Source organism: Theropithecus gelada, chromosome 5 (genome assembly GCF_003255815.1).
Source record: "Theropithecus gelada isolate Dixy chromosome 5, Tgel_1.0, whole genome shotgun sequence".
In the NCBI taxonomy this organism is placed as follows: Eukaryota; Metazoa; Chordata; class Mammalia; order Primates; family Cercopithecidae; genus Theropithecus; species Theropithecus gelada.
Genome location: NC_037672.1, coordinates 23,864,824 through 23,890,223, shown reverse-complemented (window position 1 = coordinate 23,890,223; position 25,400 = coordinate 23,864,824). Strand labels below are relative to the sequence as shown.

Genomic DNA, 25,400 nt, shown 5'->3' with positions numbered 1-25,400 from the left:
CGGCCCGGGGCGGGAGGGGGTGGCGAGGTGGTGGCCGGGTGGGGCGCCATGGGGGCGGCGCTGACCCCCTCCCCCGCGGGGCGGGCCCCGCCATGCATTATTCATTGGCCAGAGCCGGGCTGCAGGCGCGAGTGCTGATGTCAGGCAGGCGCGAGTGCGGCGGGCGCAGCGGCGGCGGCCGCCCAGCAGCCCGGGCTCGGGTGGGGGGGCGCCGAGTGGGGGTGGCGGCCAGCATGCTGCTCGGCTGCGGCTCGGCCTCCCACACCCGCGGCGCCCTCGTCCTCACCAGCAGCGGCGGCGGCAGAGCAGCTAGAGGCGCCCGCGTCTGCAGCGGCGCCGGGTCCGAGCGCGCTGCGCGACGGTGGGGGTCGGGGCCCGGGCGGGGAGCCGGGACTGGGCATGGCGCTGCGGAGAGGCGGCGGCGGGGCGCTCGGGCTGCTGCTGCTGCTGCTGGGCGCCGCGTGCCTGATCCCGCGGAGCGCGCAGGTGAGGCGGCTGGCGCGCTGCCCCGCCACTTGCAGCTGTACCAAGGAGTCCATCATCTGCGTGGGCTCTTCCTGGGTGCCCAGGATCGTGCCGGGCGACATCAGCTCCCTGTGAGTGGGACCCCTCCAGCCCCCATCCCGCCCCGCCCGACCCTGCGTCCGCTGCCGCGAGGGAGTTGCTTCTGGCGCCGGGGCAGCGCAACCCTGACCCACTCCCCAGGCCCCTTGTTTGCCTTTGGGTGGGGGACGTGGGTGGAGTGTTGGCCCCGGGGAGGATGGTGAGAACTTGAGCCCCAGAATCTGGAAACCCAGACAAGTCCCAGTGGCAGTATTTCTCAGAGTGTGGCCCACGGGCCACCTGCATCAGACTCACCTGGGGAAGCTTGTGCCAATGCAGAATCTCGCTGCTCTGAAGCAGTCTTTGGAGTGGAGTCCTGGAGTGTGCGTTTGACGTCCCCGGGAGACTCAGGGGTGCATTAAAGTTTGAGAGGGTGTGTGTGTATGTGTGTGTGTGTTTGCGGGTTGAAGTTGTGTGTGCAGGGGCGTGCATAGGAGCAGCTGAACACGACCTGATTGAGTGCAAACTGGGAAGGGTGAGGCCTTACTGCCCCACATCAGGTCTGGGGCGAATGTTCATCCCGTGGCCTCCTCCCGACTTCTCCACGTTGCAGGTTACAAAAGGCCGAGGTCAAAGCATGCAGGCTCTGGGATCCCGAGGGTCCGCCCCACGTGGCCTGGAAGTGAGGTCACAGAAGGCTTGGCAGAGGTTTGGGGCATGTCGGGCGCCTAGCCCAGTGACCAAGTGCTTTGAAATCAGCTTTTCTTCTTGCCCTGAGGTCAGGAGGGCTTCTTGTCCCCTTTCTCCATCACACAGTTGTGTCGGCTGCATTTTTCAGCAGGAAGAACTGACAGGAAAGGGCTTCACATGACGTAGCCACCTGCCGAGGTGCTTTCACCCTGCCCTCACCTGGCCACTCAAGCCAAATGACCAGCTCTCATAAGGGCGGTGGAAGGGGCTGTTGGGCTTTATCTTTACTGCTAGGACCACTCTCTTGTTCCAGGCCAAGATGTCTGGGTGCCCATTCGGTGGTGGAGGCAGGGAATCCCCGAGGTGACGTTGCTTGTGCCCAAGATACTTTCTTGTGTCCAACGCTCCCCAGCCTCCCACCCAAGGCAAATTGTAGGGGCCTGGACCCAGGAGTGAGGGGGTTCCCGTTTGCACTTATAGAAAGTCAGAAGAGTTTGGCTGGTGGGAACAGAGGACATTTTTGATTCTTAATATTGCCAAGTCGGGTGACATGGAGGATTCCAGAAATTAGAGTTCCCCTTATTAAATCCTTCAGACCAGCAGCTGCTTAATTGACCTGCATGCGAACTGAAAGGAATTCTGAAATAATATATTCAGATCCTGCTGTGGCCAGAAAGGATAGGGGGCCTGGGGGCAGAAATAAAGCCAAGCATCTTGCCCCCTGGTTGACCGTTTTATTTGGCAGATGGCGCTGTCTCTCCCCACACAGGGGAGTTCAGGTGTCTGTGAGTTTTTCCCCAGGGCTTTCGTGGTGCATTTAATCAGAAGTGCTCTGACTGTCCTTCAGAGATGGGCTCCCAAGAGGAATGCTTAATCCTACCCCAGCGTTTCGTAGGCCAACAGTAAGGCTGTGTCTACACAAACAGAATCATGGGCAGAGGTGAAGCGATTATCCATTTTCAGGCAAGGGCCTCCTGTAGTTAAGAAAAGGAAGTGAAGGGATTGATTTAAACTGCCCGAGATAATGTCTGTGGAAGGAGCTGATGGGAAAGGTTTCTGTTATTCAGACCAGTTTTCATATTGATCTGATTCATTGGGAAGTGGCTTGTCTCCTCGTTCCTACCCCGGGGAAGATCCTGGGCAACTGTGCTACGCCTCACTCCTGATAGTCAGGGTTTGAAGTACAGGCGGAGGCAGAGGTCGATCCCCCACCCTGCCTGGCACTTCCTGAAAGAAACCTAGGCCTACTTTTGTTCATCTTTTGCCCATAGGAGCCTGGTAAATGGGACGTTTTCAGAAATCAAGGACCGAATGTTTTCTCATCTGCCTTCCCTGCAGCTGCTGTGAGTATGGGAAGTTCCCTCTGCACAGTGGGGGCTCTGCGGTGCCATCCTTGAACTGCTGCCTCTGCCCCTTTGGTATCAGCCCTTCCTAAAGTACCCCAGCTCTGGGAAGAGACCATGGCTGCCTCATGGTGTTAATTCACCCTGTGATGTCCCCAGCAAAGCACTGAGGCTCTCTGCTCAGCTTTCTTTCCTTAGTTGGATACTTGTTTTCTTCAAAGACTTTATTGTAGATCCCAACACCCACATCTAGTAAATGGGGAGGTAATTGCATTGACTCATGACCTGCGTCACCTAAATGCACTGTTTCCCAAACACCTCAGTTTAAAAGAAAACTTCATTTTAAAATCTTACTGTTACTCTGGAAATAGGAGTGTTTTTAGTTTGCTGAGAACTTAAACCAGTCAGGCAGCATCCTGTGAACTTATCTGCATAATTTTATTTCATCATCACATCATCCGTAGGATGAAGGCATGCTTATGATCCCATTTGATAGATAAGGAAACTGAGGCTCAGGGAAGTTAACTAACTTGCCCCAAATCACAGCCAGGATTCTAGTCCAGGGCCAAAAGCCCACACTCGTAACTATTCCTCATCCCAGCTCCTCTCTGTGAGCGATGTTCAAGTCACTGTGGTGATGCTCGTGTTGTGCCCTGTAACGCAGGCTGGGTAATGTTTGCTGATGAAAAGAAATGTCCAAAAAGCAGTTTTCAACAGCAAACCAGTGACAGGCAAAGTATGAGTACACACCTCATTCTCTTGATCTATGTTGGTTTCTTAAATTTGAGATGAGATTGAAATTAAAACAAGCAATGTGCTTGTTTTTCAATCTAGAAAAATTTGGGTAAATGGAATATAGGAGATCACAATTCATCCTAAATAAACATACTCTTGATACTTTTGTTCTTGAAATGTTATATGCCTACTTTTAACATTATACTTAACATTTTAAAATCTGAGGCCTCTTAGAAATGGCAGTGCTATTAAAATATACTTTTCATATAATAGAAATACAATTTTAGGTATTCTTTTACCAGTAGACTTGGGTGATGACTCAAATAGAAAACTACGTAGTGACAGTCTTCTGAAAGTTTCTTAAGCAAACTTTTTTTTTAAAAAACTATTTTTATGGGAGTGTATAATACAGTAGAAAAAGTTTTTTTGATTTTTGTTTTTTCTTGGTCCCAGCTGTGTGACTTTGGTCAAATCACTTAGCTTCTCTGGGCTTATATTTTCCTAAAAATAGATTTGGATTAGATCTTTTTAGATCTCTAATTTTAGGATTGCTTGTGTACCATAAAGCATTCACTGACTGTTTAGTCGTGCTGAGCATTATAATGTTTTAAAGTAATAGCTATCAGGTCCGTATTTACTGAGACACAGGGACGAAAGGAGTAGAGTTCTGGAGATGACAAGAAAATCTGGTCAAAAGGAATCTACTTGCCATCGTCTCTAAGAGCAGGCTGTGAAAATCAGGTTTCTTACAACCAAATGGATTCTCCTTAGACTAAGAAGAGCTCATGTTTGCCCACAGATCAAAATGTAGCAAAGGAAATAGAAATGGCTTCACTATGTGACTCGAGTTTTACATCTCTGCATTGGAATCTGTCTCTTACTTTCAGATTGCTGAATTCTAACTCATTCACGATCATCCGGGATGACGCTTTCGCTGGACTTTTCCATCTCGAATACCTGTAAGTTTTGTGCTTTGTCTATGTGCTGAACATTTGGTATCTTGGTAGAATTTCTGGATTGGTTTCTGTGCTGGAACAGCATCTCTGTGAGGGTTTAGGGGTGGAGAAAATGGAGAACACCCCATTCTCTTTTCAGCACTGACCTTCTGTAGTTTACTTGCTTACAAACATGCTGGGGAAGGAGGAGGCTGGAGACAAAGAGGGAGCGACAAAACAAAGAAGGAGAGATATTCATTCTCTGCTGACATTTAATTTGTCATGTAGGAAGCACAATTGGAAGTTGCACTGGGTATTTTTACTTCTTATAAGTAATGAGCAAATCAGCATGGATTTGCTGATAGCCAGAAATAGAGCTGCAGGGTTCTGAGGGTTACTTACTTTTAAGAAAGCCTCCCTATTTGGGGGGTACAACTTCATGTTGTTCATTCACTGTCCTACATCTCTTTTGCAGTATCTCCTATGAATTGCTACTGAGGGTCTAATTTCATTTTATTTTTTTCCTTAAAAAAAGGTCCTTTTCCCCTTTTTTGATGTGCAGGTTTTTCCCCTCACAATGAGCTTTCCTCTTGTTCTGATTTCTGCCTTTTCTTCCTTTCATGTCTTTTTTCCCCTTTAAGTTCTTTCATCCTTGTCTTTGGTAACTTTGTAATAATGTTAATCCTGCTATCAGATGGGATTTCCTCACTTAGCATTCAGAGGGATTTTTAAAGCCTTGTCTCATTATCTTGTCTGAGTTCAACAGGTAGGTATTGGAATTCTAGACACATCCCAGATATAAGAAATCTCTCTGCTGACTTTGTGTCTTGAGGAAAGATGTCCCTGGAGGAATTCTTTCTCCAGAGTATACATAATATGTGTATTCGCATAATACTCTGATATCATCATATGCATAGTATGGAAAGTGTAGCAGGACTGCAATGCTAAATCTGACTAGGGTCTATCAAAGCACATACATACCCAATGGAGGTAGCAGTTGTAAAGCTATGAGTTTTCTCTTACGGTAGTTCATCTTATGATCAAGGTTATTGGAGAGGAAGTTGGCTCAGCTCATCAGTTTATGCTGAAGTGTATTACTGAAAAAACACCTCACTTTTAAAAACCATCAGTGAGTTTTCAGTGCAAGAATCAAGAACTAATTCACTGATGATGTTGTGTTACAAAGCGCCACCCGTGGAGCATCTCATCAAAGACCTTCTTACATTTGACTTAATATGATGCTATAAACTAAAATTTAGTTCTCCCTGGGCCTAGAGAATAGTCATAGTGAATTCACATCAATTCTTTCCCACAAAGACCTTAAAGCATGGCCAGTGGTCATATTACAAGATCCCATGAGAAAACCCTGTGGGGTTTTGGTACAGAGAAAGAAGTTTGGTCCCTACTCAACTTCATTGTACTTCCTACTTCCTAGTGGCTTAGAGAGCTTGAGCTTTTCCTGCCTTGTCACCCATTTGCTTGGTGATTAGATGGTGTAGGACACGATAGACTCAAGGTTGCTGAAAACCAAGCTTGACGGAATTCTCCCCCAGCAAAAAACTTTAGTATGGAGATGTAAAACAAGGGAACCCCCTCAAGGGACAGTGACATTAACAGAAGTATGAATGGCCAGGCACCATGAAATGTGGGATTGAGTAGGGAAAATGTCTGGAAGTGCTCCAGTCTTATAGAGATATGAGAATTTCTTGCCTTTGTATAGTGCTTTCTTCTTTATTTCTCCCCAAGATGTTTTTACCCATGCTGCCAGCTCAGAATTCTTCGAAGACTTCCATGCCGCTTCTGGAAGGAGTGCAGACCACACACTCACATGCGTGTGTTTTTGCATACATACTGCTACCACATGTAATTTGGTGTAGCTGACCTAGTCTTCAGAGATCAATTCTTATAATTCAGGAATGCTTTCAGATTTTATTCTGAAATCTTACCAACATAGTTTTTTTAGAGATACTAAGGAGAGAAAATTCATTTTAATTATACAATTTTCCTCTTAGGTTCATCGAAGGGAACAAAATAGAAACCATTTCAAGAAATGCCTTTCGGGGCCTCCGTGACCTGACTCACCTGTAAGTCCTATGGAAAGTATTGTAAATCCTCTAATATGTGGCGTAAGATTCGTTTCCTGGAGCCTCTCTGTTTCTTGGCTGTAAGAGTCCCCGAAGGAAACGAATTTCTAGATTACTTAAGAGGTTTCTATGTTGTCAGTCAGATACTGGCTCGTTGTGAGTACTCACATACTTGTCTTATTATCATCTCTATCAACCTGAATTGCAGTTATAGACCACAAGACTGTGTGGGAATTAAGGAGCAACCTGGGGTGTGAGGGACTTGTGTTGCTTGATGGAGGAGATGGGAAGAAATTTCTTTTTTTTTTAGGCAGAGTCTCACTCTGTCGCCCAGGCTGGAGTGCAGTGGCGTGATCTCAGCTCACTGCAGCCTCCGCCTCCTGGGTTCAAGCCATTCTCATGCCCCAGCCTCCCGAGTAGCTGGGATTACAGGTACACACCACCACACCTGACTAATTTTTGTATTTTTAGTAGAGACCGGGCCTCGCTATGTTGGCCAGGCTGGTCTCGAACTCCTGATCTCAAGTGATCCACCTGCCAAGGCCTCCCAGAGTGCTGGGATTACAGGCGTGAGCCACTGCGCCCAGCCGGGAAGGAAATTATTGTGAGTCTTATACTTGCTTGGCACCAGGCACAGGGCTGGGTGCTTAGTGAGCCTTCTCTTCTTCATCTTTCATAATAATCTGTGAGTCCCCATTTTACAGATTTTGGAACCAAGTCTTAGATGACTAGGTGGAATGTTGAATCAGAATTAGGATAAAGTGGAATAGAGACATTTTCATGGTTCCTCTCATTTGAATGCAAATCACTTTTTCTTTTATGTTGGATTAATCTGTGGTTTCAACTAAGCTCTCTGGTTCTTTAAGAGCTTTCTAGAGATAAAATTAAAGAAATTGATTTGAAATTGGCATACGAAAATGAAGCAAGTACACACACTTAGCAAATGTATAAAATTTGTAAAACTAGAAAAAATAGTGGCTGTGTTTATGAAAATGTAAAAATACTCGTTGTCTTGGTAGGAGCAATTCGTTAGCCAGGAACCAGGTCCCATTTGCATGATAGGTATTTTGAGTTTGAGTAAGATAACATGTCTCATCTCTGTAGTCAGCCTGCCTGCCATAAAGACAGTCGGGAAAACTGGAGGGTTTTGACTGGAAGTGTTGGGCAGGGATGGTAGTACCTTCAGCGTGTGTAACCCTGACTGGTACAGTGTGGACATAGTCATCTAATGAGGAAACCATTCACATCAAGCCCCGATATTGGCCAAGGGGTTTGTCAATAGGCCTAGCAAGCACTTGATTATGGAACGCCCACAAGTAGAGGCTCTGCTTAAGTTAAAGCCTATGGGGTAAGGAGATGAGGGTGCAGACGTGGGAAGCCCAAACTTCTGTGTCAGCATAGTTGGTACTGGAGAATGTCCTAGGTCTTCATTTCTTCCTATAAAAGCCTTTATTGTTTTTCAGATTCAACCTAAGTGTGAAATCCCCAGATTCCTGTAGAGGCTACAGTTGTGGGCTTGGAGTCATATAGGCTTGAGTTTAAATCTCAAGGCCATGATTTATTAATATTGCTTAACTTTCTGAGATCAATTTCCTCCTCCATAAAATAGGGATAACTATACTGATTTCATAGGATCGCTGTACATAAAGGGTTAATGCTTGCTTGCAAAGCATCTAGCCCATTACCCATGGTAAATGCTCAAGGCATAGTTGGCATCATCATCATCATCATCATCATCATCATCATCATTCCTTCCCTCCACGCATTAAGAAGTCCCAATTTCCTCCATGACCCCTCAAGTATCCTTGGCAGTTTGGGTGGCCAGACAGAGTCTGCTAAGGAGACAGCTGTGGGTGTCTGAAGAGGAACAGCTGTGGCCAGATGAGCCTGGTTCCCAGAAGTCAGGAATTAGGGCTTTGTATTTGAGCAAAAGCTCTGGGCAGATTATAAACCCAAAGCCCATGTGACGGGCTGAGTTAGTCCAGATGGCAACTTTCATTTGCTCAGATGGCCATAAGCAGGAGGGTGTGAACAAGCAGGTATCATGCACGGGTATTTGCATATCTTTGTGCAGGTGTACAAAGTATCCTTGGATGCATGGACTTATATACATGAGTGTACATAACTGTGTTCGTCTGTGCATGCTTATGCGTTTGTTTCATGTGTTATCATGCATACATGTGTGCAAGAGGCACCTCCTTTTCTGTGGTATGTACAGAGAACACAAACACAGAGGGAGCGAGGGAGTCCTGCACTTGGGTCCAGAGAGCACAGAATGCATTAGAGAAGAACCAGCTCATCCCAGTGAGTAGGACCACCCTGCTGTCAAGCCTACAAGTCAAGCCCCTCTTCAGCTCTCTAACCTTATTTCTCTGAGTGTCTTCAGAACATCAAGCTCTCAGTGCTCCCCCACCTCATCCCACTGCTTTTCCTCATATCCTCTCCCTTGCCTGGGATGCTGTTTCTTCCGCCCTTGGTCTCTTGGCATCTGCCTTTTCATTCGAAGTCCAAATTAAGTTCTATCTCCCCAGTTAAGCCATTCTCCATCTTCCTCTTCACTCCTGTCATTGGCTTCATGCAGCCGGTACTTTACTGTCTACAATGACCATACTGGTTGGTGCTGTTGCCTGGGTGTTCGTTTTATCTCCCAGCACATTGGAAGCTCCTGGAGGGCAGGACTTTTAGTGATCTGCCCTTAGCTCTGTTCTTCCCCCAGTGTCTAGCGCGGGGCTAACCCAGCAGGACGTACTTTCTGATTTGCTAATTGATGGATGGCTTCTTTTTTTTTTTTTTTTTTTTTTGAGACGGAGTCTCACTCTGTCGCCCAGGCTGGAGTGCAGTGACCGGATCTCAGCTCACTGCAAGCTCCGCCTCCCGTGTTCACGCCATTCTCCTGCCTCAGCCTCCCGAGTAGCTGGGACTACAGGTGCCCACCATCTCGCCCGGCTAGTTTTTTTGTATTTTTTTAGTAGAGACGGGGTTTCACCGTGTTAGCCACGATGGTCTCGATCTCCTGACCTCGTGATCCACCCGTCTCGGCCTCCCAAAGTGGTGGGATTACAGGCTTGAGCCACCGTGTCCGGCCGATGGATGGCTTCTTAATGGAATTGGATTTCCCATATGTGCTCTGCTTCTGGACAAGTCAGGTGAATTGCTTTCTTTTTTTTTTTTTTTTGAGATGGAGTCTCACTCTGTCACCCGGGCTGGAGTGCAGTGGCGTGATCTCAGCTCACTGCAACCTCTGCCTCCCGAGTTCAAGCGATTCTCCTGCCTCAGCCTCCCAAGTAGCTGGGACTAGAGGCACGTGTCACCACGCCCGGCTAATTTTTTATATTTTTAGTAGAGACGGAGTTTCACCATGTTAGCGGGATGGTCTCGATCTCCTGACGTCATGATCTGCCTGCCTCGGCCTCCCAAAGTGCTAGGATTACAGGTGTGAGCCACCGTGCCCGACCAGGCGACTTTTAACGTTGACTCCTCTAGGCTGGAGATGTATTTAGTAATTCAATAATTTAATATATTGTTTAAAGAATGAATCAATTCACCTCCCTCCCCTTTTAAAAACCTCTAAGCAAAGAGAAGATACCAAGTCTCTAAAGTTCACCCCCGTGCTTATGGAAGTTCCTATTTGGAATTTGCTTGTTGAAGTTAAGCAGCTGATTTTTATCTTTTATGAACTTTTCCAATGCTTACAGACTCACATGCATAGGAAAAGAGACATAGATCAGGTTTCAAAGCATTGAAGGAGCTGTGCCAATCTGTAACTAAAATCTAGAACATTTGTTTCCAGCAGTCCCATGAAGCCCAAGGGACAGGGAGCTGTTAAGTAGTTTTAGAAATAAAGTAAGTGCCATGATTTGTAGGCAAAATGAAGTGGAAAGGCAGGTGTTAAGCACTTAGTGTGAGTGGGGTGAATAGCCCATCTAAATAATTGTGCTTTCTGAAATCTAAATTGAACATTTGGAACGTTGCTAAACACTCTGCTTTTTTTTTTTTTTTTTTTGGCTTTGACCATTCTGTGTATACTTATCATATCGATACAATAACTTTCAATTAGTTGAAGTTTTTAGCTAATAATGTTAATTAGCTAAAACATTGTTGTACTTTACTTTCCAGAAAAAGTGACCATCGACCAAGAAAAAAAAAATCAAAATGAACACCCCCCCTTTTAAAAATTTCCAAAAGCTCTTTCAGAGTAGCTTCAGTCTGTTTACATATTCAGCCTATTTTCCAACACAGTTAAAAATGTACAAATACATCATTTAGAAAAGAAAGGCAAAAGAGTACATGAAACTTTATTTAAATCCATTTGTGGCTACCCAGATGGAAAGGGGCATAATTCAGAAGCTATGGGTCTCCCTATATTCAGTTGGTGCCTTGAAGCAAGAATGTTTGGGCTCCAAGCTTTCTACTGTGCCCAGCTAACCGACTCTAGGTGGGAAGACTCATTTCTTTAATTCATCTTTCTGGGATGGGTCATTATGATGATACAGAAGATGCATTTCGTAGATATCTTAAATAGGTTGGGGCTGAATTGCTTACATGTTTGTCATTTATATGTTTGGCTGTTTGCATTCATATGTGTAAAAGAAAACAAAAGTAGGCATCAGTTTCTTGGCTGACTCACATTAGAGTGCAGTGCCTGGGGAAATCACAAACTCAGTGTACATCATTTCAACACTCCGCATCTTTCTACATCAACAGCCCTGCACCGTGGACATTCATCTTCACAGGATGATGACAGGGCACTGCAAAATCCTGAATCATCGGAGAAAGAGTTGATGCTGTGCATTCTAGTCTATTTCCTGGGGGTGGGGTGTGGACTAAGACGTCTTAGAATGATCTTTAACCCCACGAGCAAATGCAAAATGGTTTTGGGTCAACCTTTATTAATGTGAAAATGAAATTGATCATAGTCAATCATTCCCTACAGCTCTAACCTTTATTCTTAAAGGTTAGAGCTGAGTGTCTTTATGTAAAGGAGTATTTACTGAGTCCTTTCTTAGAGTCACAAGTAATAGAATTCACTCAGATTGACCATTAGGGAACTTCTTGGGACAAGACTGTAAATCTTCTTTTATCACTCTCACTTTGGTGCTTAATACATTAATTCAGCAAGGATATACTGAGTACCTGCTGTGTGCCAGGCACTGTTCTAGGAACTGGGGATACAGCAGTGGACAGACAGATAATAATCTCTTTCCTCATGTGGCTTATGTAGAGGGAGAATACACAGCCAGTAAACAAATAGATAATTAAAATATGCAGTGTGCCAAATGATGGCGGTGCAGGGAAGGGAGGTGGCAGAGGCCTGAGAAGGTGGTGATACTTGAGGACAGACCCAAAGGAGGCAATGGAATACCAAATGGATAGCTGGGGAAAGAACATTCCAGGCAGATGACCAAGTTCAGAGGCCTGGAGGGTAGGAGCATGCCTCACCTGTTGGAGGCATAGCAAGGAGGCCAGTGTGGCTGGATCAGAGATCCATTGAGTAGTTGGAGACCGATGACATGGGGTCTCCTAGGTAAGCAAGAGTGGAGGTAGCCAGGCAATAAAGGGTCTTGCATGCCACCGAAGGAACTTTGGCTTTGATTCTAAGAAGCATGGGAAGCCATCTGAGGTTGAGCAAATATACATAAAGAGCTTAAAAAGTGCTTTTTGTAAAAAAAAAAAAAAAAAAAAAGAAAATTTATATTATAATCCAGCATATCTTATGTTATCTTTGCATAACTAAGCTCTATCTCAGTATTGATGACCAAAGCTGTGCTGTAAGACAATAGCTTTATCTGAAGGGAATTGAGAGTGACAGGGTATGAGATAATAACTGCATTGCAATGTGACTTTCTTGTTCTAGTTCTTTGGCCAATAACCACATAAAAGCACTACCAAGGGATGTCTTCAGTGATTTAGACTCTCTGATTGAACTGTAAGTAATGAAATTTAGTTTATGTGTTCTTGTCATTGTGCCCCAGTTAATCATGTCTTTCAATCCCCTCTTACCTTTCTTTTATGCATTTCTTTTATGCTGTGCCTAAAAATCTATAAGAAAGTAGTGCATCCTGGGAAATAGCATACAGTTTGTGTTGTGTTGGATTTTGCCATTTTATACTTAGCACCATGAGGCCAATGGTAAAATGCACTTGCTGGGTGGGAGGTCCCCTCCTTGAGATGGCGCGTTCACCTGCTTTATCTTTTAGCATTGCTTCTTATTGGATATAGTTTTGTTTTTGTTTTTTAGATGGAGTCTCGCTCTGTTGCCCAGGCTGGAGTGAAGCGGCATGATCTCGGCTCACTGCAACCTCTGCCTCTCGGGTTCAAGCGATTCTCCTGCCTCAGCCTCCTGAGTAGCTGGGACTACAGGCACATGCCACTGCCCCCAGCTAATTTTTGTTTTTAGTAAAGACAGGGTTTTACCATGTTGGCCAGGCTAGTCTCGAACTCCTAACCTCAGGTGATCTGCCCACCTTGGCTTCCCAAAGTGCTATGATTACAAGCATGAGCCACCGTGCCCAACCTACTGGACGTAGTTTTAACAAGAGCTTGAAGTTTCAATTGTGTTTGTGAAAACTATCTTCCTACAATATCCTCTTTATGTTGATGAGAACCTCTGTTGGGGGCTGCTCTTCTATCACACGTCTCCCATTTCCAGCATGCCGTGGAGACAAGAGCATCTAGAGAGATGATATGTCCTCGCTGAGAGCTCTCTGGACGTTATATAGTTATGCAATTAAATTCCCGGGTGCTGAGGAGTATTAAATAAAGTCAGTGATAGATACAAGAAACAGGAGGCATTATATACAAAATTTTTTGAACTCCATTTTAAGGGATTTTAAATATATCAGGATGTTAATAATTCTGGAGTTTCGTGTTACTACCAAAACATGTCAGACACGTCTATGTGTTTGTGCTTTATTTTGATTTTTAGAGATTTAAGGGGTAATAAATTTGAATGTGACTGCAAAGCCAAGTGGCTATACCTGTGGTTGAAGATGACAAATTCCACTGTTTCCGACGTGCTGTGTAGTGGTCCACCAGAGTATCAGGAAAAGAAGCTGAATGATGTGACCAGCTTTGACTATGAATGCACAACTACAGGTATTCAGAGCCTATCTCATCAGACATGGATATCTAGAATAATCTCTTTGTCTTTCTTTTAGACTGTCAACAGAGAGTGGGGAAAGGTGAATATAGAACTGTTTATCAAAATTGTTCTAGAGAAATTTTAAACATTCTAAAGAAATGAATTGATGTGGTAAGGAAAACATCTCGAAAGTTTGGGAGAATTTTTGTTAACTGCCCTGGCTTTAATTTTGCTTCTTTGCAAAATTCAAATTTCTCTAAGGGTTTCATTTTCTTAAGTCAAAGTATAAACTTGTGGGTTTGGCAAGAGAATGTTTTCACATCAGTCTAGGTTTCATAGAAGGTCAGTGCAGGGAGGCCTAAATTACTCAGTTGAGACTGTTCTCTTGCTTTAGGAAGATGAAGTTCACTGGACATTTAACTAACAAACACCAGACTTTTTTTTTTTTTTGAGGTGGAGTCTCACTCTGTCACCCAGGCTGGAGTGCAACAGTGTGATCTCAACTCACTGCAACCTCCACCTCCTGAGTTCAAGCGATTCTCCTGCCTCAGCCTCCTAAGCAGCTGAGATTACAGGTGTGCACCACCACACCCAGCTAATTTTTGTACTTTTAGTAGAGACGGGGTTTCACCATGTTGGCCAGGATGGTCTGGATCTCCTGACCTCATCATCCGCCCGCCTCGGCCTCCCAAAGTGCTGGGATTACAGGTGTGAGCCACTGTGCCTGGCCCAAACACCAGAGCTTTAAACCCACAGATGACTTTCAGAGTCCCATGTAAGAAGAGATAACTAGGTAAATTATAACCAATGGCAAAATAGAAAATAAGAGTTAATGACTAGTTATCAAAAGGAAACAACTCATGTTAACGGAAAAATGTAAAGAAAGTTTGATTTTGTTTTCCAGGGCCTGCCACAAGCTTTCAGTTTATACATTTTTCAGGTTATAAGATAAAATTAAACTATACTTACATATATACTAACTGCTTCCACTGTCACAACATGAGGCCAAAGGTACTGGTGAGTATCTCCATTGGAAAGGCTTACATGGGGTTTCTACAGCTTCTAAAGTCAGAGAGAGGATCAGGCCACTGTATGAAAACCTGCTTACCTGATTTATAAAAATAAACATTCAGGCTGAGAGCTGCTATCTACAAAGTCTCAAGTCATGTCAGGAGAAGCAGCAGGAATGAGAAACAGAAAATAGTTACAGAAACTCAAAAGACACCAAAACTCCAAGAACAAAATATCACATTTAGGCCAGTCCCTGCTACCACCGTCCAACAAATAAACAAAAACCCACGAAGTAAAAATCATTTCCAGGTATCTTTGTTGGTAAATAAGGGACCCCTGCAAGTTCTATTCTTGTCTGATAGACAACCTGAAATCTCACAAAAATGACTTTTTCTTTCATCATCGAATAGGGGCTTCTTCAGCTGTGTAATTGGCAGGTGCTCCATAGTCAGCTGAGGCCATTAGGAGGTTAATTTATTGTATTTTAGGGCCAGAGCAATAAATCACCGGTCGTAGTTGATAACATTTGCACCAAAAGGTGGCATTCAAGACTATTTGGCATTATATGCTAAATTAAATTAAGCCAAAGCTAAACCAAAGCTCACTGAGAACTTCTCTCTACCTTTTCTCCATTTTCTCTGGAGAGTTCTCGAAATGCTAAGGTGAAATTTGCAGATTTTCCATTGTTCTCTTCACACCTGGCCATAGCGTGGAGAGACTCTGCTAACCTCTGATGGAAGTAATGGGCTGGAGGGCCGTGGGAATAGGAAATAATTTCTATAAGAAAACATATTTTCTGAACTTGGGGCCCTGGGGATGGTTGTAAAAGTGACCCAGGCTCTGAGAATTGTTATTGGAATGGTGGTAGCTTGGAACTGAGGTAACCTGTCCTCATCCCAACATGGAGCAGCAAGAGGCCTTAACACATTTTAGAGGCTTCTCTGTCTTATGCAGTGTTTGTCTTCATGAACAAGCTTCCTCCTAAACTTTAAAAAGTCAGCGCTAGGCTTTCTGGTGAGAGGGAGATGATAATTCTGGCTTTGCTATGGTTTTATCCCTTTAAGACTCACAAACAGAGATGAGGCTCTTGCTGACAGTTTCTTCCATCGGGAAAAAAATGGTGCAATCAAGTTGTGACCCACCCCCAAATATAGGCCCTGATGTGTAAGAACTAGGTCAACAAATTGTGAGTGTTCGGGGTTCATTATCTTCCGTTCAGATCAAACCTCAGCCTCTGTTGCTTCACTAAAAGCTAGATGGGCAGTAGGGGCGTGGGGTGGGGGCAGCAAATGAGGATGGATGGAAAATGCAAAGCCAAATTCGAGAGTTCATGGTACAGTGATCGTATTCTTGCCAAAGGTTTGGAAAGAAGCATATTTTCTAAGTACGGTTGTTTTCCTTTTCAACTCAGATTTTCAGAAAAGGGGTGAGTTTTCTCCTGTCTCACTGTTTTTTCCCAGAGAGAGGAAGGTACTGTCCCCATTCTGTTCCTTGGCCAACGGGTGTAACTCATACCACAAAGCCAACATTGGGCTGTTTCAGATCTTTAATCAGCTCTTGAACCCTTCCCTTCAAGTCTATTTTTAACCACCTCAAAAGTCCCTGTTACCTACCAATGATTCCCTGTGTTAGATGGGTAATTCACTAAATTCCTTAGAGGAAGTGAATTTTGCATCCTAATTGTCCTGTTAGCTTCCCCTTTTCGGGGCTGATGAAAATGCAAAGAGAAATAATGCATTAATGTGCAGTTTCTCTCCCAGCAGGATCGGCGTCATGTATAATTTATTTTCTGCAAGTGCTATAAATAGCCATGTAAAAATCTGTTGATTCCACTGGGAGAAAGGCCTAAATTGTAAGAGTCCCACTGACATCATGAACTTAATCCAGTGTGAATGGAAGTGGCAGCTCTTTTTGCAGAGTGCCATTAATATTTTAACACTAGTAAATTGATGTCACATCAATATGTGTATTTCTAAGATCTTTCCACAAGAATGTGCTTTTGCTGTTTGTGAGAAGTAAATTTAATTGGGGGTGGGAGAAGATATTTAAATTCCTCTGGTCCTCTCTCTGATATCCACAAACATATATGCATCAACCATTTGCTTTTCATTCTCTCTCTTTTTTTTTTTTGAGGCAAGGTCTTGCTCTATCATCCAGGCTAAAGTGCAGTGGCACAATCATAGCTTACTGCAACCTCAGACTCCTGTGCTCAATTGATCCTTCCACCTCAGCTTCCAGAGCGGCTGGGACTACAGGCATGCACCATGACCGCTGGCTAATTTTTTTTTTTTTTTTTTTTTGAGATGGAGTCTCGCTCTGTCGCCCAGGCTGGAGTGCAGTGACCGGATCTCAGCTCACTGCAAGCTCCGCCTCCCGGGTTTACACCATTCTCCTGCCTCAGCTTCCCAAGTAGCTGGGACTACAGGCACCCGCCACCACGCCTGGCTAGTTTTTTTGTATTTTTTAGTAGAGATGGGGTTTCACCGTGTTAGCCAGGATGGTCTCGATCTCCTGACCCCGTGATCCGCCCATCTCGGCCGCCCAAAGTGCTGGGATTACAGGCTTGAGCCACCGCGCCCGGCCTAATTTTTTAAATTTTCAGTAAAGAGAAGGTCTTGCTATGTTAGCTAGGCTGGTCTCAAACTCCTGGCCTCAAGCAGTCCACCTGCCTTGGCCTCCCAAGCTGCCGGGATTACAGGCACAAGCCATCTTGTGTATCTTGCCTGGCCCCATTCTTCTTTTTTCCTTCTCTTCCTCTTCTTCCTCCTTCTCCTCCCTTTTTTTTGGGGGGGGGTGTCTTCTATCAAGAGTTAGATTTGTAATTCAAATGATTTAACAATCTGTGTTATGCCAGATAGTATATAGAAAATATTGTGAAACCACTATGTGGGGAAAATAGATTAAAACAGGGCCACGAAAGGCTAGATTTGTAAAATGCTCTGCACTGTGACAGCTCCTTTTCATCCTGGGATTCTTCAATAAAACCAGAAACTTTCTAGTCTACACTTTAAACAGCCTGCCTTTTAAAGCGAATACTTATGTTTCTGTGAGTTCAGAGTGCAGTAGGGAGGCTAATGGGAGGGAGGAGATGAGTGAGTGGCGGGCATCTCGGGAGTGCCTAGAACCTTTGGCAGACTCGGATTAGTCGAATGCAACCAGAGATGTAGGAGAGGAGTTTATAGCCATCTTGGTTGTAATTAAAAGAAAGCAGCTGTATTCTCCAAGTCCTTTTATATCCCCAGAAAAGGGGGCATATGATGACTGCTGCCATTTCCCCTTTCTCTGTCTACGTGTGAACACAGAAACCAGCAAAGCCTTGTGCAGTCAACACGCGCTTTCTGGCTTCTACACTCATTCTGCCAGTGCTCAACAGGAGTGAACAGAGGTTCACTTTTTTCTGTTTTTTTTCTTTTTTGTTGTTGTTTGTTTGTTTTTTTATCTTTGACCAAGCAATTATTATTTTGGTGGGGGGCGGGATGAGGGGGAGCCATGACTCTTCCCTAAGCCTTCAAGCAGGCAACTGAATACTATCATTGTTGCGTATATCAACTACTAAGTGATCACCAGAGCACTGCAGTATATACTTACATGTACTCTTGGATTTAGTCTTACAGTAACCTTATGAAATAGACATCACCCTCATTTTACAGATGAAGAAAGAACCTGAGGGTCAATTGTCTTGCCAAAGGTCAGGCAGCTAAAATTGGCAGGGCAAGAATTGGAAGCCCAGTTTGTCTTACCTTCGAGCCCCAGCCCTTCACCAGAATGTTCTGCTCTCAACTTGGGGATGGGAAGGTACCCTGTCCACTGGAGCCACTTGTCCACACTCTCCCTCAGTCACCTCCTACCTGTTGGGCTGCAGAGGCAGCCTCTTCTTTTCTCCTCCTCCTACCCACATCTTCGTGTACCACTCAGCCTCCATCTCCTTCCCTGTAGTCTTTAGAGTGGGCTGAGAAGCAAAGCCAGTCCCCTCACACTGGTTTAGCCAACAAGTATTCAGTAAGCACCTACTCTGCCCCCAGAATGAAGGGAGGGGCACCTCTAAAAGGTAACATGTATTGAGCACTCACTTTGTGCTAGGCTAAGTGGGTAGGAACCATAATACCCCTGAGACTGTAGCAGAGGGTTTGGTTTGGTTTCCAGTGTTCAGTGTGCCATTTGGGGAGTGTACTATTCATTCTGAACGTGCAGTGGGGTTGTCTGCTGACAGGTAATCCCAAGCTAGGGGTTATAACTGGAGATAAAGGGTCAGGTAAGTTTGAGAAGCACCACATCAAACAAAACAAAGCAGACTTCTTCCCTACAAGGGCTGTTCTGAGAGAGCTGGAAGTACAGCATTTTCCAAACTCACTGGACCGCAGCCCCCACCTTGTCACAGCGTGATTTGCACGGCAGTTTTGAGAATGTTGCTGTGCAACGTCCTGTCTGTCTTAGCACTTTGAAAGTCAATTCTCACCAAATATGCTTAAAACTCAGATCCTTTAGTCAAACTCGGGAAGCCGTTTCTCCACAGGAAGCTGTAGTAGAAGCTGTGCATTCTGTCTGATAGTCCTGCACAAGCCAGGACTCTTTCTGGAATGTCCCAGAGCAAAATACGCTGTGATGTTTGTGTTGCTTCTCTCCTGTCCTCCTCCTCCTCCCCAGTCCTTTTCAGAGCTGATGTGATGATGGAAAGGTGATGGTGGTTGACAATTCCTGCAGGAGGTTTTATGAACGCTTTTCTTTTTAAACACCCGTTCCCAGATTTTGTTGTTCATCAGACTTTACCCTACCAGTCGGTTTCAGTGGATACGTTCAACTCCAAGAACGATGTGTACGTGGCCATCGCGCAGCCCAGCATGGAGAACTGCATGGTGCTGGAGTGGGACCACATCGAAATGAATTTCCGGAGCTATGACAACATTACAGGTGTGTTGTGGCTTTGATCAGATGTGTTGAACTAATTTCAGCATTCCTCAAGCCCATGGGAGAAGGAACGCCCTCTGTATTGAGGGAGAGCTTGGCCGTCTAACCTGGTTAGAGCTGGGGAGCACGTACGTCGCAGCCTACCCTCTGGGTCTCTCCAGTTTTTGTCTTGGTGTGGTCCGTTACTGGGAGAGTGGAAACCTCAGGTAGTGATCCTGCTTACTATTGATGACCATTAGCAGGTTGCACGTGGTGGGAGGCATTTTTTAGTAGGGGTGAGAAGTCACACTGAGAATCCCTTGTTCTGAGCAGTATCGGAACCCAGGTCTGTACCAACTTTGTAGCAACTAAATTATGCTTTGACTTGCGTTAAGCTGGTTGTTAACTAATATGCTAACAAACACACACACATACCCTATAGCTTGTTTCTAGTGCCCTTTGCTAAGTCCTAGTGATCACTGCTTTCTTTTAGTAAGTACATACAAAATAAGAATAAATAGATCCCTAAATTAGGCATTTGGGATATGAATTAGTTAACGCTTCTTTCAGTGCTGTCATGGGATCCCAGTGCCTTAGCCTTACTAAGTGTGGACTGTCTACTTGCTTTTGAAATAACCTTTGAAAGACTTCTCATTTATCAACGTGCAATCTGATAACAATACTGTGTAAACAGTGCCACAAAGGTCTAATTATCACCCCAGGAGAGGGTTTCCCTTAGAGGCTCCTGATGTGGCCTTAGAGCAGCGTTTTACTGTTGCAGCAAGAAGCATATTCAGGTAGAATTTCTAGATTGGGAGGCTCCTAAGAGTCTCCCAAGCACCAAGTGGCTTCGCAGCAGGTACGGGGATGGGGGGAGGCGGGGAGAGCTGCTAATGAGCCTTATCTCACAGTGTATCTCGGTGTGAGATGTACATCGGATGCTCCGAAGATGCCATTTCAGATGAGCTGGCCACCGTCGGGCCATCTGGCCTCCCAGTGCTGAGCTCACCTTCCGGAGAGCAGCGCTCTTGGAAGTGCAGACTCAGCACAGAGTGGCACAGGTGAACCTGCTGTGGAAGCCAAGAACAAGGGATATGAGGAAGCGAGTCCATACCCACGTGGTTTTGTTCTTCCCTCTTCGTCCTGACATGGAAGATAGGGGAGGGGAGGATGAGCTGGCCTCTCTGCCTTTTCTCTCCATCTCTAGGGTAGGAGATGGGAGCAGAATGAAGCTTTGCTGTTTTTTGTTCTTTGTTTTTTTGTGGGTTTTTTGTTTTTGTTTTTGTTTTGAGACAGGCTCTTACTCTGTCACCCAGGCTGGAGTGCAGTGATGCAATCTTGCCTCATTGCAACTTGGAACTCCTGAGCTCAAGGGATCCTCCTGCCCCAGCCTCCTGAGTAGCTGGGACTACAAGCACACACCACTGCACCCAGCTAATTTTTTATTTTTTGTAGAGACAGGGTCTCACTATGATGCCCAGGCTGGTCTCAAACTCTTGAGCTCAAGGGATCCTCCTGCCTTGGCCTCCCAAAGTGCTGGGATTGTAGGCTTGAGCCACCGTGCCTGGCTGAGCTTTGCTCTTGAACAAGTTCCAGTGCCGATGTTTGGCTGTGAGCCTGTGAGGCACCAGGGCCTAGTTTATCCCATTGGAAGCTCATAACAGTCCTTGGAGTTACATCTGTCCATAGGTTGGAGGACAAAAGCTCTCTTCTTTAGAGAGAGGAGGCATACATACTAGAAAGAGCTCAGCTTTTGAAAACTGATGCACACGGATTGTACTCCCAACTCTGCCGTGGACTAGGAAGTACCTGTGCCTTTGAGGCGTGGTTTTCTCATCTGGGAAATGGGGAGTGGATGTGCCTCATGTGGATGCTGTGAGGACTGAGTGCACGGAGCAGGCACTTCTCAAAGCCGCCATCCTTTTCACAGCCTTATAAATGATGAGGTCCAGGCTCAGGCGTGTCCAGTCACCCACTGTTTATTCAGGGCCGAGCCTGGGGTTTCTCATGGTTGTACCCCACTGGATTTCTCTCCCAGGTTGACCTTGGTAGGACAGCCCTGTCTTTCTTTTTTCTTTTTATTATTATTATTATTATTACTATTTTAGATGGAGTCTCACTCTGTCGTCGTGCTGGAGTGCAGTGGCACAGTCTCAGCTCACCGCAACCTCCACCTCCTGGGTTCAAGCGATTCTCCTGCCTCAGCCCTCTGAGTAGCTGGGACTGTAGGCACCCACCACCACACCCGGCTAATGTTTTTTATTTTTAGTAGAGATGGGGTTTCGCTATGTTGGCCAGGCTGATCTCAAACTCCTGCCCTTCTGATATACGGCAGCTGGTGGCATTCTTAAATTTATTCATTTGTTCCAAAGATTTCTTGAACATTTACTCTGAGCCAGGCATGTTCTTGGTGCTGGGGACACAGCAGTGAATAAACCAGATAAAATTCTGGCTGGGCATAATGGCTCATGCCTGTAATCCCAGCACTTTGGGAGGCCAAGGCGGGTGGATCATGAGGTCAGGAGTTTGAGACCAGCCTGGCCAATATGGTGAAACCTTGTCTCTACTAAAAATACAAAAATTAGCCAGGCGTGGTGGTGGGCGCCTGTAATCCCAGCTACTTGGGAGGCTCAGGCAGAAGAATTGCTTGAACCCGGGAGGCAGAGGTTACAGTGAGCCAAGATCATGCTGCTGCACTCCAGCCTGGGTGACAGAGCAAGACTCCATCTCAAAAAAACAAAACAAAACGTAAAAACCTTTGCCCTCAGGAGTTTCCATTCTAATGAGAGAAAGAGACAGTAAGAAAGAATATTCGTATTGTAATAATTATCGTAAAAATAATTGTAGTATTAACAAAAAACACATCAGACAGAAATGTGCTAAGGAGGGGAAATAAAGTGAAGAAGGAAGATGTGGAGTACTGTGTGTGGGAGGATTTGAAGACTTGGGTAGAGTGTCCAGGAGAGGCCTCATCAAGAAGGTGCTACTTGAATAAGACCTGTGGGATCGGTGGGATTGGTTCCCATGGAGATGGGGGAAGAGCATTCCAGGCAAAGGGAGCAGCAAGTGCATAGGTGGAGGCAGGAGAGCATCTTTCCTGTTTGAAGAACATCCGGGGGGATGGTTTGGCATGAGCAAAATGAGCCAGCGCGGAGTTGCAGTTGATGAGTCCGAAGTCAGAAAGGCTCATCATGGAGTCTCACAGATCCTAGGAAGGACTTGGCTTTTCTTCTGAATGTCCTGCAAAGCCACGGAGGGTTTTGTGCAGAGGCAGGAGGATGCAGGTACCTAGCTAAGAGGTTGGATTGTGTCCAGCTACCAGGTCCAATATAGACTTTTGGAGTGAGGGCACAAAGGTGGAAGCACAGTGGCCAGCTAAGAGGCTGTGAAAAGAATCTGGAACCCAGGCAAGCAAGCATGGCCTGGACCGAACGGAGGCCACAGAGCTGGTAGGGAGGAAGTCAGTGTGATCCGAGTGGGTATGGCTGGGGTCAAAGCCCTGCTGGACCTTGTTAGTTTCCAAGGATTCCTCAGCCCCTCAGTCTCCAAGTCTGAATCATCCCACAGCTCGGCGACCATGACATGAAGCCCATCTGGCTCCTCTTTTCACCACCAAGCCCGAGAAATGAGTTCTAACATCAGACTGGCTTTTGATCATCCTGGCTCCAGCCCTTACTGGTTGGTGGCCGTGGCCAAGTGGTTTAATGTGCACGAGCCCCTTTCATCTGTAAAGTGGAGATTTTAGGAATTTCCACTTTATCTGTAAAATGAGATCAGCATAGTATTGGACTCAGGGAAACACTATAAGGAATTTTTTTTTTTTTTTTTTTTTAGATAGAGTCTCATTCTTGTCACACAGGCTGGAGTGCAGTGGTGTGATCTCGGCTAACTACAACCTCCACCTCCCAGATTCAAGCGATTTTCTGGCCTCAGCCTCGCGAGTATCTGGGATTACAGGCACACACCACCATGCCTGGATAATTTTTGTATTTTTAGTAGAGACGGGGTTTCACCATGTTGGCTAGGCTGTTCTCGAACTCCTGACCTCAGGTGATTTACCTGCCTTCGCCTCCCAAAGTGTTAGGATTACAGGTATGAGACAACGTGCCTGGCCAATACTGTAAGGATTTAATGGGGGTAAAATAGGAGCAACCCTCCTTTTCCCCCCACAGGCTCTACCTTTATGATTCCCATTAAAACTGCTCCACAACTTGCATGAGCGTTGGGAATGCAGAGAGCAGCAGACTTCCCTGAGGGAGGTAGAAGGTGGTGCTACAGAAGGAAGGGGGATCGCTCCATGGAGGGAGGAGTGGAGCTGTCTCTCGGTAGCTGGCATTGAGCCTGGCATGAGGGAAAGCCCTACAGCACACGTGGATAGGCAAGGACGCTGCCCTGGGTGCTGCTTGCCTAGAAGAAGAAGGAGGTAAATGGATCATTCTCCCTCCCTGTGCTGTGCATACCTCATTTGACATCTTGTTTGGCTGTGGGGTCGTCACCAAGTTGACAAGGGCGGGGCAGGATTTTCTCAATCCATGCACTTCCTCCTTTGCCGGCCTGGTGACCATGTTGCCAAAGGGACGGCTCCAGCTGTCCATGTGCCCCCAGGGGAGAGACAGAAACCCATGGTTATGTTCACCGTGAGGTTCGCTTCCCCTCGTTCTCTCTACACCTCATCTCGGCTTTCTCAATTTTGGTTTATTTTGTTTGCCTTTTGATTTCTGCAGGCTAAGTATGTTCCGACCTGTAATCCCTCTTCCTACATTCACCACCCCCACGCGCCACACACACGCACACAATGATCTGTCTGCTACTGACAACTCCACGGCTAACCTGGACAGAGTGTGTTCCAGAGCATCTCCAGGAAAGGAATTCCTTCTGTTTCACGCGGTCCTTTGGCTGTGACAGGCAGACCTCTAGGATGCTTCTGGGGGGCGGTGGCCTCCGTAGCCAGGTGCTCAAGAAGAGATGAGGAGCCTGCACTCTCAATTAGTGTTGGCAGGGTGGAAGTCAATGCCACTTTTGAAGAGCAGTTTGGCAGTTAAAACCCAAAAGCTTAAAAATGTGCACAACATTTGCCCCAGCAATTCTTACACTTGAGAACACTGCCAGATGGTATCAAAACATGTTATTTAACAATATTTCAAAGGAAACGTTATTTTACAATAAGGAAAACCTAGAAATAACTGCAGTGTCCAACAGTAGAGCATTAATTAAATACAAGATGGTGCATCCATGCAATGAGATTCTGTGTAGTGTCAAACAATATCAAGTTGTTGAAGAATCATCAGCATGAGGAAATGTTCACAGCATGGGCGCCAAGTGGAAAAAAGGTAGATTATAAAATATCTATGGATAATATAAACACCAGTTTTTGAAAAAAGAATATTTGAATATGTGCATAGATTAAACATTAAATAATATAATCAAGATATTAGGTGTTATTTCACATCTATAGTACAACTGGTTTGTATTTTCTTCTTTGTGCTTTTTGGTTCTTTGGTAGCAGAGTGTAGACTGAGGCCAAACTATCTGAATTTAAATCTCAGTCTCTACCACATACTAGCTGTGTGACTTTTACTAAATTACTTAACTTCTCTGTGCCTCAGTTTTACCCTTTGTAAAATGGATGATGCTGCTGCTAAGAATAGTATATGCCTCATACAGTTGTTATAAGGATTAAATAAGTAAATGCATGTAGAGTACTTAGAATAGTGCCTGGTCATAGCTACACATTTTTTTATTTTTATTTTTTTTTGAGATGGAGTCTTGCTCTGTCGCCCAGGCTGGAGTGCAGTGGCTCGATCTCGGCTCACTGCAACCTCCGCCTCCCGGGTTCATGCCATTCTCCTGCCTCAGCCTCCCGAGTAGCCGGGACTACAGGCGCCCACCACCACGCCCGGCTAATTTTTTTTGTATTTTTAGTAGAGACGGGGTTTCACCGTGTTAGCCAGGATGGTCTTGATCTCCTGACCTTGTGATCCGCCCACCTCGACCTCCCAAAGTGCTGGGATTACAGGCATAAGCCACCGTGCCCGGCCCACCTACACACTTTTTACGTTTTACCTCTTAGTATTTTCAAAATTTGCTCTGGTAA

General features: G+C 45.5%; 1 protein-coding gene across 1 annotated transcript in view; it reads left to right on the top strand.

Annotated features, from left to right (window-relative positions):
• The first annotated feature begins 305 nt into the window (after positions 1-305).
• The window catches only part of LGI2 (leucine rich repeat LGI family member 2), a 32,854-nt gene continuing 7,759 nt past the window's right edge, over positions 306-25,400 (top strand). The window contains exons 1-7 of the mRNA XM_025385826.1: positions 306-596; positions 2,505-2,576; positions 4,199-4,270; positions 6,259-6,330; positions 12,185-12,256; positions 13,256-13,425; positions 19,166-19,330. Of these exons, the coding sequence (XP_025241611.1) occupies positions 400-596; positions 2,505-2,576; positions 4,199-4,270; positions 6,259-6,330; positions 12,185-12,256; positions 13,256-13,425; positions 19,166-19,330 (820 nt within the window). The 5' untranslated portion in view covers positions 306-399. The remainder of the gene's footprint in view (positions 597-2,504; positions 2,577-4,198; positions 4,271-6,258; positions 6,331-12,184; positions 12,257-13,255; positions 13,426-19,165; positions 19,331-25,400) is intronic.